This window comes from Herpailurus yagouaroundi, unplaced genomic scaffold, assembly GCF_014898765.1.
Source record: "Herpailurus yagouaroundi ecotype Mexico unplaced genomic scaffold, PumYag 321, whole genome shotgun sequence".
In the NCBI taxonomy this organism is placed as follows: Eukaryota; Metazoa; Chordata; class Mammalia; order Carnivora; family Felidae; genus Herpailurus; species Herpailurus yagouaroundi.
This window is the reverse complement of record NW_024412538.1, coordinates 211,586-226,128: the sequence shown is the minus strand read 5'-3', so window position 1 is coordinate 226,128 and position 14,543 is coordinate 211,586. Positions and strand designations below refer to the sequence as shown.

The window sequence follows — 14,543 nt, the reverse complement described above, 5'->3', positions numbered from 1 at the left end:
GACATGTCACAGCCAGACCCACAGTGGACGCAGGGACATGTCACAGCGAGGCCCACAGTGGATGCAGGGACACGTCACAGCCAGACCCACAGTGGACGCAGGGACATGTCACAGCCAGACCCACAGTAGACGCAGGGACATGTCACAGCGAGGCCCACAGTAGACACAGGGTCATGTCACAGCCAGACCCACAGTGGACGCAGGGACATGTCGTAGCCAGACCCACAGTGGACGCACTGCAGGGGAAGCACTCCAGAGAGAAACACACCCAGGCCACAAGGATCAAAGACAACGACCCGTGCCGGGCAGGATTCGACTTCAAGACAAGAGTTGACGTGCAGTGTCCAGGAGACCAGAGGCCCGAGAGCATGCCGTGAGCCCAAGAATCAGAGAAAACCAACTTGAACAGGTCTTTTCTAAGGGCAATCCCCATAAAGACAGGGCAGAATGTGTAACTTTTAAACTAGCACAAGAAAGCTCATGGAAGCCTGGAGAGAAAGGGAGGAGGGAGCCACAGCCCTGAGTGTGAAAGACAAAATATGACGTCACAAAGCAGCCCCAAATAAGGGTGATTGCAGTACCCAGAGGCTAAACGCACCCACGACAGGACACAGTGTGGGGAAAGGACCCCCACACACGTCTGCAGGAGGCAAGTTTAAAACGAGACCAGAGGGTGGTGAAGATCCGCCCAGCAGCAAGGATCCACAAGGAAGCCGGGAGCAGGTTTATTTCTGATGCAACAGAATTTGGTGGGACGAAGGATAGAAGTCGAGTGGGCAAGATTTAAGAGCCTGTGTCAGAACTGGCCCGCCAGGCCCACACCAGAGCAGCCGCTCCGGTGTCCTTGCGTGGCCATGTCCCAACTGTGCATAAACCCATGAGCTGAGCCAGGCGGCTGTGCGCCCCCACACTGACTCGTGCACCCAGCTCTGTCTCGTGCAGAGGCCTTTCCGTCCGGTCTCCTCTCTTCCCCTGCTGATGGTGGGGCCCTGGGCTCCAGGCTCCACGCCTGTGTTTCCACACTGCCCTGGTTCCAGTAGGAGACCCTCCTCCTGAGAAGCCACTCTCCAGGCCCAGCCCGTCTGACGCTGCTCTTCTCCGCCTCACCCTCCAAACCCGGCAGGTGGCAGGCCCGTGGGGCCTAGCAGGACATCACCTTGCTCCTGCCTCTGCACACACTTCCGCAAGGCCTTCCAGCTCCAGCGCTCCTGGTGAAGCCTGGACTCCTGAGGCTCAGTGCTTTTCTTGGTACCTGCTCCTTTTCTCTGGGAGCATTTGGGGTTTTCTTGTGCTGGGGTGTGGGACCTCAGAAAGGCGGAACACGCTGGTCCTTTCCACCCACTGTGCTGGTCATGCAGGGGGACCTTCAGGCCGGAAACCCAGCCCGTGGTTCTGGGAAACCCTCCTTGACAGCTTCCTCCCCCGATCTTTCTGGAACTGGAGCCTATGGGGCCCTCGGGGACTATATTCTCCACCTAGTTTCCTCTCACTCTTGGAGAAACTGAAGTGACCCTTCAGCGTCAACTCTCCATCTTCGTACAGCTCCTACGTTTGCTTCTCATACTTGTAATTCTCGAGCTCTTCCCCAAACTTCAGAATATTCCCTTTGTTGGCACCTGTTTCCATCTCACGGACACTGTGTCTTTGCTCTTCTCCCCAAGGAGCCCGACATCAGCTGGTTTATTTCCCTGGGTCACCCGAGCTGCCTTTCCTGCTGGATCCTGAGCGAGCCTCTTGTCTCAAGGGTCTGTGGCCCTCATGTGCTGGAGTTTACAAGCAGGTGTGGGACAGCCACCAGGACGTCCACACACACGACAGAGTTCTAGTGGGGGAGCCCCAACATCGGTGTCTTCGGGTCCTTCCTCTAGGCTGTTGGGCTCCACAGAGGGGCTGCGCCAGGGTCAGTGCCCCGTGTGCAGCCCCGCCACCCATCTCTCCACACTTGGAGACCCCGACCCTCTTGTGCAGCGTGGGAAGGCTGCAGGCCACGTGCCTGCACCGAGTCTCTTTGACCAGAGGGGCCGGCGTGCTGGTTGTGTCCTGCCTTTAACTGTAGAATCCTCTTGAGGACATGGGTCCAGGGTCCCGCGCCTGGTCACCACTGTCCACACGACTTCCACAGCTATCTCTCTCATTCAGTTGTCAAGGACTTTGCAAAATTACGAAGGAGGTACTGCCTCCCTGGTTCACAGCTTTTCCTTTTAAATTCACCCAGTTAGGCCCGTTGGCAGTCGATTCCCATTTCTCCCCCAAGCAGCCGCTCACGCTGCCTCTCAGCCTACACTGCCTTCTGGCTGTCCTGTGTCCCCACACTTAGGCTTCACCAGGACCCGTGCGCACATCACCTCTGACCTCACATAAGGGCTGGCTTCCCGGAGAAGCCCCTCGGTGCACTGTGAGGCTGGGTGCACGCCCGGCTGTGGTTCGGCCCGGCCAGCCTTCCCTTTGACGCGTCAGATGCTTGGGGTCCTCTGCCCTTTGGTTTCTGTGTGAAACGCTTGGAGGAGACCCTGCGCAGGAGGGTAGCCTGCAGGAGGAAACCCATCGCAGGAGGAAACCTGCGATGCTGGTTTTGCCCGTGAGAACCAGTGTCCTTCAGGCACCCAGCCCCACGGGCCACGGCACGCTCCTGCCACGTTCCTGTTTTGGTCTGGCCGGTGGGAACAGAAGGCCTCGGTGACTGTGCCCCTGAGCCTGATGCACACCACTCTGTCTAGCCATCCCCAAAGGCTCCGAGGCCTGAAACTAAAGCCCTGAAAGTGCTCTGCAGCTGACAGCAAGACAGGCTTCTGGCTCCGACACCAGCCCCTCACCTGCCAGGGCCACAGGACCACCTGGATAGGACCCTGGCTCAGACGGGGTCCCTCCAGGGGACGCAGTGGGGGCCAGTCCCGGCTCTGTCCTTGCTAGTGTTGGGACACTGGGCAGCTTACAGAACTACTCCGTTTCCCCATCTGTAAAGGCAATGACAGCATCTGTCTCGTATGCCTGTCGAGGATCAAGTAAGTCCTCAGGGCTCCAAGCGGCCCTGGCGTGTTGGAGCTGAGCCCTGGCTCAGGGCTGGGGTCTTGGAGTCAGGAGGGGCCTGAGTTTCTGCCCCAATCTGTGCTCTCACCTGAAGCACGTCCCCTGCAAGACGGACGGTTGTATGGGCTGAATAGCGGCTCCCAAAGACACGGGCACACAGGGACTGCAAAGCAACCTCATTTGGAAATGGAATCTCCGCAGCTGTAATAAATTAAGGTGAGGTCACTCTGGGTTAGGGTGGCCCCAAATCCAATATGACTGGTGTCCTTATAAAAGGGACACAGAGACACAGGGAAGACTGACTGTCAGCAGAGGCATGGGACACACTCTCCCCTAGAGCATCTGAAAGAACTCGCCCACCACACCTTGCTTTCCGCCCAGTGACACTGATTTCGGACTCCCAGCCTCCACAACTATGAAGAGTACATTTCTGTTGTCTGAGCCGCATTCAGTCATGAACTTGAACTGCCATCACCACCACACACTGCTCGGGCCACTGTTGTCCTCAGGAGCTGGAGGAGAGGTGCCCCAGCCCCACGTGGAGGCCAGTGCCCCAGCCCTGTGCCCTCTGGGAGGACAGACCTCGCTCCTCAGACCAACAAGCCCAAAAGGCAGGTGAGCATGCCTGTGTGCATGCAAGTGCCCGAGGGAAATCTGCCACTGGGGAGGAACAGGGGCCTGGTCCTCGGTACCCCATTTTCTCTCCCTTCTCTGCCCTGACCATGTGCTCATGCATAGAATCACCACCGGACAGTGGCAGCTAAGCTCTAAGAGACACACGGGAGTTCTAGTCAGAGGACCAGGAAGAGGGTCCCAGGAGGAAGCAGGTGTGGAGGAAATCCTGCAGAGGAGACGGCGGGGAAGGGACCCGGGCTCACCTCTGTGTGTGAGCTGACGCAGTCCCGGCTCAGTCCAAGGGGTCCGTGTGTGGAGCACATCCGGAGAGGCAGACCAGCAGAGCCTGCACAGACAGCCAAGCTGGCATGGGCAGCGTGCTTTCAAGGAGCGGGCCTGCTGGCCAAACCTGCCCCCTGCACGGCCGCTGCCAACACAGGACCGAAGACAAGCACCCACCTTGAGGCTGTGACACCCAAGGCTCCCAACACATGTGGAATGTCCAGGGCTCAATCTGAATTAGTTCCTTTTGCTGCTGAAGCAAATTACTACAGACCTAGTGGCTGAAAACCACACACTTTAAATATATCAATATAAACTAGTTAAAAGTGAAAGGAAGGAACAAGATATGCCAGGCAAACATTAATCAAAAGAAGGATTGGGGCCCCTGGGTGGCTCAGTCAGTTAAGTGTCTGGCTCTTGATTTCGACTCGGGTCATGATCTTACAGTTCGTGAGTTCAAGCCCTGTGTTGGGCTCTGTGTTGATAGCGTGGAGCCTGCTTGGGAGCCTCCCCCTCCCTCTCTCTCTGCCCTTCTCCCTGCTCATGTGTGCAAGTGCGTGTGCGTGTGCTCTCTCTCTCTCTCTCTCTCAAAATAAGTAAATAAATAAACTTTAAAGAAAAAAGAAGGCTGAGGTGGCTATATTAGTATCAAACAAAGTAGACTTCAGAGCAAGGAAAATCAGGAATAAAGAGGCATGTTCTATAATGGTAATGATAGAAGGGTCAATTCATAAAAAAACGTAATGATCCTAAATGTGTATGCACCCCTCAACAGAACTCCCAAACACATAGAGCAAAAACTGATAGAACTGAAAGGAGAAACACAAAAGTCCACAGTTAAATTAGAAGATGCTAACACTGTCTCTCAGGTTGAGACCGGACAGAAAGTCAATGTGGATATAAAAGACTTAAACACTGTCAACCAAGCTGATGTAACTGATGCTTGTAGAACACCTCACCCAGTGACAGCAGTCAAGTGCGGGCCAACTTCCTGGTTCATGGATGGCTTTTTGCTATAACTGCACAGGGCAGAAGGCACAAGGGTGCTCTCTCGGGCCCCTTTTATAAGGCATAAATCCCATGCATGAGGCTCCACCCTCATGACCTAAGCACCTCCCAAAGGCTCTGACCCCTAACACCTTCACATTGGGTTTCCGCCCTAATATGAATTTGAATTATATTAATTGGGGGGAGGACACAAATATTCAGTCCAGAGCAATAATCAACGAAGCCAATAGCTGTGTCTTTGAAAAAAATCAATAAAATGAATAAGCTTCTAGCCCAACTGACTAAGAAAAAAATGGAAGTCACAAATTACCAATGAAAATAGAAAGGATATATAGCTACAGAACCTCTCATAGACACTAAAAGGACAACATGGGGAAACCTTGAACAGTTCTGTACCCACAAATTCAATGAAGTAGAGGAAACAGGCCAATTCCTTGAAAGATGCAAACTACTAAAATTCACACTAGAATAGATAACTGAGTAGTCCTCTGTTGGTTAAAAAAATTGAATTCATAATTTAAAATCTAACAAAGAAAACCAGACCAGTTATATTCATTGGTGAAGTCTAACAAACATTTTTTAGGAGAAAATAGCACCCATTCTATACAGTCTCTTCCAGAAAACAAGAGAGAAGGAAGCACTCTCAACTAATTTAATGTAGCCTGCATCAGCATGACACCAAAAATAAAGACATTACAAGAAAACTACAAAAATATTTCTCATGAACATAAAAACAAAAGCCCCCACAAAATATAACCAAATTTAATCCAGTAATGTATAAGTAAGATTTATTCAAACTAGCAAGTTTGGACCAACAGTTGAAAATGAATCAAGGTAATTCACAGTATTCACAGACTGAAGAAAAAAAGCCATGATCATATCTCAGTAGACGCAGACAAAGCACTTGACAAAACTTAATACCCATTTGTAATAAGAACTCCCAGAAAATAAGGAATAGAGAAAATTTTCTTAATCTGATATAAAGCATCTACCAAAACAAAACAAAACAAAACAAAACAAACAAAAAGCGGAAAGTAACTCCAAGCTAATAACATACTTAACCTTGAAAGACCACAGGGTTCCCCTGGAGACCAGGAACAAGACAGAGATGTCGCCCTCTTCCTCCATGTTGCTCAGGAAGCCTCAGAAGGGCAATACGGCAAGAAAAAAAAAGTGTATACACTGAAAAAGTAGATAAAAACGGTCTCTATTCTCAGACCACATGATAATCTATGTAAAATTCGCACAGAAATCTACAAAAAAGGCTCCAAGAATTACTTATGAATTCAGTAAGTTCACAGATACAAAGTCAACCCAGAACAATAAACTGTATTTCTATACAGTAGTAGAAAGTGAAATGAAACTGCCGTTCTGTTTACAATAACGACAATATGAAATACTTGGTATAAATCTATCAATATACACAGGATCTCCCTGCCACGAACTACAACTATGGATGAGAGCAGGAAAAGAGCTAATACATGGAGAGAGATGGTGTGCTCGTGCATTAGGGGTCAGTACTTGTAGGTCTCAGTTCTCCTAGGCTGACCTACTGATGTAACACAACCCAACCCAAATTCCAGCAGGAAGTTTTGTAGATAGCGACAAGCGAATTCTAAAATATATTCGGGAAGACAGAGAACCTAGAACAGCCGAAACAATTTTGAAAAGGAACAAAGATTGGAAGAGTCATACTCTCCGATTTCAAGACTTGTTGTAAAGCTGCAGACACTGAAACCGGCTGGTGCTTGTTCTCAATGGCGGAACACAGTCCAGAAACAGACTCACAAACATAGGGCCACAAGCTTTTTTTTTAAAGGTGTAAAGGCAATTCAGTGGAGAAGGGGCACATAATCCTGAGACACCAGGATCTTAACGTGCAGTACGAGGCTATCTCGGCCCATACCCTCGCCTGTAGCAAAGTCAACTAAAAATGAACCATAAACCTGAATGTAAAACACAAAACGATAAAACTTTGGAGCAAGCATAAAATAAAAATCTTTGCAACCCAGGTGAGGTAAAGAGTTCTCAAATGTGACACGAATCATGACCTATTTAAAAACTGATAAACTGGGCTTTGTCCAAATTAAGTACTTTCATTCTCTGCAAGACTCTGAAGAGAATGGAGAGAAGCCAGACTAGAGGCAGATGCTTACAAACCACACACAGAACAAAGATCATGTGTCCAGAACACATAAAGAGCTCCAAAGTCAAAAGCGAGGTAGGAAACAACCTGTTTTCATGGGCAAACGTTTGAGCAGGCTGCTCGCAAGGGGCTCCTTCGATGAACAACCGCGACCTGACAAGAGGCTCTGTGTCATTGGTCATGAAGGAAGCGCAATCCGAAACCGTGATGAGATTCTCTTAAAACAGCTCTGAGGAGGGGGAACACAGGACAACAGCAAGCGCACGGACATGGGCACCCCTGTTCTCCGCCACTGGGGACACCGCACAGCCACCTGGAGAAACAGCACGCCGGGTCCCCACGACACCAAAAACACTCTTGTCGCACAACCCGGCAACCACACACGTGGGTATCACCCAAAGAGAACCAGAGCCGATGCTCCCAGAAAACCTGCACGTGGCTGCTTGTAGCTTTATCCACATACACGAACCCTGGAAACTCAAACGTCCCTTAGTGGTCGGGGGGACAAGCACACCGAGATGCCCTCGCACCACAGAAGGACAAAACCAACTGTGCTCCGGGCAGCCGCGTGTCTGGGTCTGGTGTGTGTTGCTGGCACCCAAGCTCCCCGCTGTAGGAGCCCACCTATAGGCACCCTGAGAACAGCGGTCGGAGAAGGCCGCAGGGGCGGGAGAACGTGGCTCTGGTGGCCGGGCCCCACACACGGGCGGCACCAGAGGAATTCAGGCACGATGGTATTGCTGTCTTCTTCACAATGGTGGCCACACCACACTGCCAATAAGAACACGTTTTAGCATGCGTGAACTTAAAAATAAGTGTGAGAAAATGTACCCACGGCACGCCAGAACTCTAGTCAGGGTCAGGTGGCCCGCAGCCCGGCCCCTCCCAGGCCCGAGTCCACAGTTCCTTGCTAGTCAGCTGCCCTGTCCACACCAAACACTACAGACCGCCTTAAAAGTGGGAACAGAAGCCCAGGACGCTGCTAACTGCGATCTAATGTGTGTGTTTCCAGAACCTACCTGTCCCATGCCTAGCGCCTGTGCCAAGGTGCTCACCTGGCGGCCCCTCTGGCCACCCGCCCTGGCTTCTTGAGGCAGGCAGGGGCCCAAGAGCACTAACCACGGATAAAGAAACGCCAGGCCCAGCCCCAACACCAACAGGGATCCTGGACCCCCAACCGCTCCAAATCTTGGTTTCTTCATCTTAAAATAGTGGACGTTAGACCACAGGCCCTTTAAAGTCTGGGCCAGCACTACATTTTTATGAATTTAGGATGCCTGTCATAAACCTCTCATTTTTTCCAGTTTCTCTTTAACAGACTGAAGATTAGAAATAAAAGCTGGATTTTCTTGTTATTGCTGCTTGGTTTGTTTATTTTGCTGTTAGGGAATATTTTTAAACTTCAAAAAGAGTCTCTAATCACAAAGTTTGAGAACTGCCACACTAGAAACGTGGTGAGGAGAACCCTCACCATACAATCTAGACTGCTTCCAATCTGAGGGAACTTCCAGAAACTTCCGTGGTCACAGAGAACGTGTTACAAGGGGTGGCAGAAGGAAGCTTCAGGAGCTGTTGGCCCTGTCTTCAAGATGGAGTGGGGCAAGGGGACGGCCGTACAGCCCCCTGTGCCGCGGCAAACTGACCAGTAGCCTCGAGTCCCACCCCAGAGGGTAGTGCTCTGAACGCACACACTGGGCCAACAGGACGTATGGGGCTGGGTGCCGCCCTCCGGCCCCCAGGGAGCTGGTCAGCTCTGGAAGGTCAGGCTGGGCCACTTCCTAGTCTCTAGCTGTGCTGGGACTACCGTGCTGCGTCCACGTCCTGAGGTCCCCAGGTCCTCGGGGGAAACCTGGTCCTGCTCGGAGAGCAGAGAGCAGGACGGCTGCCGAGGGCCAGCAGAGGGGCTGGAGGGCAGTGGTGTGGACATGTGTGGAACATGCCCCCGGGCTCCCACAGGAGATGGGGGTGTGCACATGCTTCTGTATTTATAGTCGGAACACAGTTTAACAAAGATTTCATGTTTAAGATTTTATTATCTTAATTTTTAACATGAATTATAAAAAGAGTCATGCCAGTTATATTTTGCCAAGAATAAAACTCAAGCTGGCACAATGTTTTCCAGCCCCAAGCTCACCAGCTTGGAAAAAATCCAACTTTAAAGGAAAAATTAATATTTAAGAATTCACTTCCGAAAAACATGGTAAATAGTGAGGTATGGAAATATTTCCTCTCCTGAAACCACAGTATTTCTAAAAGCTACTCTGCTGTTAGGACCCCTGCTCTGCTCCAGACGGGACGGAAAGATACAGGGGCTCTAAGAACAGGGTCCCCAGGTGCCCGCCATACAGAATTTTCATGGAAATCCAACAGTAACCCAGCAAACTGCAAGTATATGGTTGCTTGTATTTTTGTTTTTTAAAAAGGAAGTGATTTATAAATTCTGTGATCTTCATGAGAACCATCGCCTCAGCAGGCGTGAAGGCCTTGGAGGGCAGTGGAAGGTATATGGGACTGTAGGTGTCCCTGTGAGGGTCATGGGTGCATAGAGGGGTCATGGGGTCTGTGGGGAATCAGGGGGCCTACGGGGTCATGGGGCTCCTATGGGGATTGTAGAAGTCCTGGAGGATCATGGGGGACTGCAGGGAGTCATGAGGCCACGGGGTCATGGGGGGTTCCCTTGGGGACCACTGGGGGTCATGGGGATCATGGGGGACCATGGCGAGTTGTGGAAAGTCATGGGTTTGTGAGGGTCCCTGGGGGGCCATGGGGGGTCATGGGAGGCCACTGGAGGTCAGGGGGTCATGGGGATCCCTGTGGGGACCATGGGAGGCCATGGGGTCGCGGGGGACTGTAGGAAGTCATGGGGGATCATGGGGTCATGGGGGTCCCTGTGGGGACCGTAGGGGGCATGGGGGTCATGTGGGGGCCATGGGGGGTCAGGGGTCATGGTGGCAGATAGGGACCCCCAGATCCGAGGCAGGAGCATCTCTGGCTCCCCTCCAACCAGCCCAGATGCTTTCCATCTGCCCACCTGTCAGTCAGCAGATGGTAGAACCCCACCCTCCACCTACCCTTTAGGTGAGGCACTGTGGGGACATCTTGGCTGAGGTGCCCTAGGGGCACATTCCCCACCACCAAAGCCCACATGCCAAACAGCTGAGCACCCAGGAATTCACACGCAGACAGCTGGAAGCCACCCAGAGGGCCAGGGAAAGCGCCTGGGGGGGAAGCAGACTGAAGGGTGGGAAGCGAGACTCGGGCGGGGGTGAACCAGGCAGAAGATCCCTGTCCCCTGTCCTCCATGAGGGGCGCCGGCTCGCAAACAAACCTCTGAGCTCATTCCTGCGGTGAAGGCACCAGGGCAGCAGCTGGGCCATCAGGCAGCGCACGGGCCGGCCAGTGGGTGAGGACCCGGGGCTGCCCTTCAGGACCCGCCTGGGACAGGCCGCTCTGGCTGCCGCAGGGCAGCTGGGGTGCAAACAGAACACTGAGCGAGACTGCTGGGGGCCCCCGAGAAGGGGCCGATGGGCTCCAAGCAGACTCAATTTCATCAGCATAAAAGGAGCCAACGCGCCACCATTTCTGCCTTTAGCGCGTCAGCCCAACAGACGGGCGAGTGTGTGCAGCTGAGGACACTTCACTTTGAGGGGACGGGACTGCCACCAAGCAGGGCTGAGCGCTGGGAACCCAGTGTTGGGGTCCCAAAGGGGACACGCAGGGGGATACATGGGGCCCGGCTCCTCTGGGATTGCCAGGGGAAGCACGGCCTCGGGGGCACCTCAGCGGCTGGTTACAGGCCCCTCCTGAGGTGGGGAAAACCAGGGTCTCTCAGCCACCGGTGGAGGCAGCGACCCCCTTGCTCTGTACACAGTGACTCAACCCAGCCCGGAAAACTCCACCTCGCTGTCCTATCTTGCTTGAGGAACTGAGCCACGCATGCCCCTGCCCCTTGAGAAGCGGGCCACGGGAGAGGGTCAGGAAGGGCATGGCGCCTCAGAGTCACCAGGGGTGAGAGGCCCCGGCTCGGGGGAAAAGGCTGACCCAGGCCCCAGATGCCGTGCGTGTAATATGGACAGCTGGGCCAGCCTGCACCTGCCACACCCTGCAAAACTCGTGCGATTCTCTGTCATTAATAATAACAATAATTCTGAAAAACCCTGCCGAATTGACTGACAAGTAAAACCAGAGAATGCAGAATGAGAAATGGTTTTTACACTTGAGGTGGATGGGCCAAGGCCACCTCTGGTTCCCTGTCCCAACCTGCTGGGCCTCACCTGGGCATCTGTGTCTGACCCCCTGCTGCTCCCAGGGCCACATTTCCAGTAAATTGTTAGCGGTCCAACCTGACGACCAGCGGGCAGACAGACCCCGCGCAGCGTGACAGGCATGTGATGGGAGGACGAGGGGACTCACCTCCAGCAGCAGCCTTCCCTCCAGCACGGTGGACCCTCCGTTCAGACCACTGTCTTCTGGTGAGGGGGTACCAGCCGCTGGCTGCCGTGGGCACTTCTGCACGGCTGTCAGAGGAGAACGAAGCAAGTCTGTCAGCACCCTTCCTGGGCCCCAGACCTTGGCCGTCACCCTCCCAAGCCGCATTCCCAAGCTGACCTGGGGTCTCCTCCGTGGGACGCATGGGGGCAGCACAGCTGGAACTGGACCCGGGCCGACCAGGGCAGCCAGGTGGGAGCACCAAGTGTGATATTCAGGAGATCAGGCCATCGGGGCTGGGCCTCACCTCGAGGACCCCACCCCTACTCTGCTCTGCAGAAACTGCTCTCTGCCCCCTCCTATAAACCCCTCAGAATCCCGCCCAGCCTCAGGGACACCGCCCAGGGGTCCCCAAGGTCCTCTCTGGAGACCCAAGCTCCAGTAGGTGCCCTAACTCGGCACTGCTGGTCTCCATAACTCAGACCACCCTGGAAGTGCCCACGCGACCTCATCATGCCCCCAGCTCCCCCAACCGCTCCCCAACCCCCAACCTGGTGTGGAGCAGCCCACACTGCACGGAAGGCCCCCCTGGCATGACTCAGGTGCCCCCCAAGGGTGGCAGCTTCCTGGCCCTCCCCCAGCCCCAACCCCAGTGTGGCCCCATCTCCGTTTTGGGGTGAAAGCTCAGACATACAGACATGCCGTCCACATCCCCGTTTACTGGCACCTGTTGTGGACCCCCAGTTGCATGCCCAGGGTCCCCATCCACATGGAGAATTATGGGAGGACCCTTGGGGTGCAGAAAGGGGGCCACCCGGAGCCTCCTTGGAGGGCTGGGCAGACCAGGAAGGGCCTCCCAGTTGCCCCTCAGGTCGGTTTCCAAACTGAAGCTGCAGGTGATGTCAGTGCAACTGGGGGTCAAAGGGCCCTGCCTGGGGCAGGCAGAACCCTTGCATTTGTCCAGGTCTTGGGAGAAAATACAAACACGGGCACTTAAATCTCCCGCATTTTCTCTTCCAAAACCACCAAGCTGTGCTGAACTCCTCCAGGGCACGTGGGTCGTAGTGATTGTGCTACCCAGGTAGTTTTTACTTCATCAGCACCTTCACACCCCCCTGAGCCGCACTCAGAGCCAGGGTCTGCCCCACATCCACTGTACCTTCCCCCCCATATCAGCGAGCTATGGGCAGCAGCTGCTCCGCCACGGAGTTTGATAGAAATTCAGGCCCCCAGGTCCCCAGAGCCCAGGGACTGCAGGGCCCCAATGTTTGCACTCCAGGCGAGACGCTCTGTCCACACCTCTTGTCAGGCACGGACTGCCCTCCCTGGTGGGACCCTCACCCCACACCAGCTGCACTGCCGGACTGGCAGCTTCCTGCCTCCCACCAGAGGCCACGCTGGGCCCCTTCACTCAAGCCCTCCGGTGCCAGGTGCAGGGAAACTGTTGAGCCGAGTGTCCACAGAGGCAAAGGGTTGGATGCAGGGAGGTGGCCCTCAGGAGAGCCCCACAGACGGTGGTCACGTTGGGGCCTTTGGTCTCTGTCTGCCCCCCCCCCCCCCCGTCCTTCCCTCTCCCAGAGGGCTTTGCTCTATCAACCTCTCTCCCACAGCTAAGAAGCACTGGAACTCTGTTCTCTGCTCTAAATACTCCCAGAAATGAACGCATTTCCTTGGCCAGAACGCAGGAAACAAGAACAGTCACACCTGGGGGTTGCCGGGCAAAGGTACAGGGGCGGTCGGTGCTGCAGACTGCCCAGGCCCCTCTCCCAACCGAAAACCTCACCAGCAATCAAGGCTCCACCGCTCACTAAGCTTTGAGATGTGTCGAAAGCCAGGGACATTTAGAGGTGCCTATTTTTACTCCCTTTGGGAACACAACCCTGTCGTTCAGAAAGCTGAAAGGTCTGAATTCACTAAACTCACACAGCTCCCCACCCCCAGCACACAGAAGCAGAAAACAGACCCTGGTGAAGCGAATGCCATGTCCCCTGAGGGAACCTTCTGGTCTCAGAACACCCCGAAGGCTGAGGTGGGCCTCTGCCAGGGGTCACACAGGACCCCATGCTCTCAGAGGCCCAGAAAGATAAAGGAGGAAAAACACTGGCATGTGAGTCCCTGTCCCACCCCTCCCCTCCCCCACCAGAGGGTCTTATCCTGCTGCCACAGCAGGGAGGCCACAGCTCTCCATCAGGGTATGGGCAGGGCCTGTGCAGCACCTGTGGTGAATTTGGGGCTCAACGAAGGCCAGGAGTGCCGTTGGCTGGGCAGAGACAGGACCCCCCACCACCTCAGTGCATCCTGGGCCGCCTGCCCATACACCCAGGCCACCAAGGCCCTCCACAAAGCAAACTCCATTGTGGAGGGGTCATTCCCACCCCCACCCCAGCTCAAGCCAGCTCCCTGCCCCCAGCCTTCTCCAACACACCCCTCAAACTGAGGGCAGGGGAAGGCAGGGATTGGACTGCCCCTGCCTGCCTGTTCTCTTGCCCCTACAGACCCTGTTGGGGGCAATGACTTCCACAGCTGTGAAGCTGGGGTGGGGGAAAATCCCAGCATGGTGACATCACTGCCCTGTGGGGTGTTCACTGCCCCCCAACTTGATGGGCTACATCCCGTCCTGTACCCTCTAGAGGCAGAAGTGGGGGATACCCTCTCGAAGTCCTCTCCCCACCCACGGGGACACCGTGGGACACCGGCCCCCGAGCATCGCGTGTCCCCCCCCCCCCCCAGCTGGGCACCCCCACTTCCCCTCCTCTGCAGCCACATCCCGGCGGGGCACGCCCAGCGGGGCCTCCTCTGGGCTCCTGTCACGCGATGGGGCCATCAGCGCTGCAGTGACAGCCACCTGGACCCAAGCCAGGGCCTCGCGTGCGAGCACAGCCGCAGACGCGCCCCACCCCCAGGCCTGTGGCAAGACAGAAAGAAACCGAATGCAGGAGCCGGGGGTGGGGGCCAGCTTTCCCGGAAATCCATGCGAGCTGACAGTGCCTGCCGCTCACTTCCCAGGTCCCCCACTTCAGGGGCCCTCAGGGAGTCG

At 54.8% G+C, this 14,543-nt stretch overlaps 1 protein-coding gene across 2 annotated transcripts in view; it reads right to left on the bottom strand.

Moving 5' to 3' along the window:
- AHRR (aryl hydrocarbon receptor repressor) overlaps positions 1–14,543 on the bottom strand; it is a 93,640-nt gene that overhangs the window by 36,645 nt on the left and 42,452 nt on the right. For both annotated transcript variants that reach the window (XM_040462409.1, XM_040462408.1), the window contains exon 4: positions 11,492–11,595. In XM_040462409.1, coding sequence (XP_040318343.1) covers positions 11,492–11,595 — 104 coding nt within the window. The remainder of the gene's footprint in view (positions 1–11,491; positions 11,596–14,543) is intronic.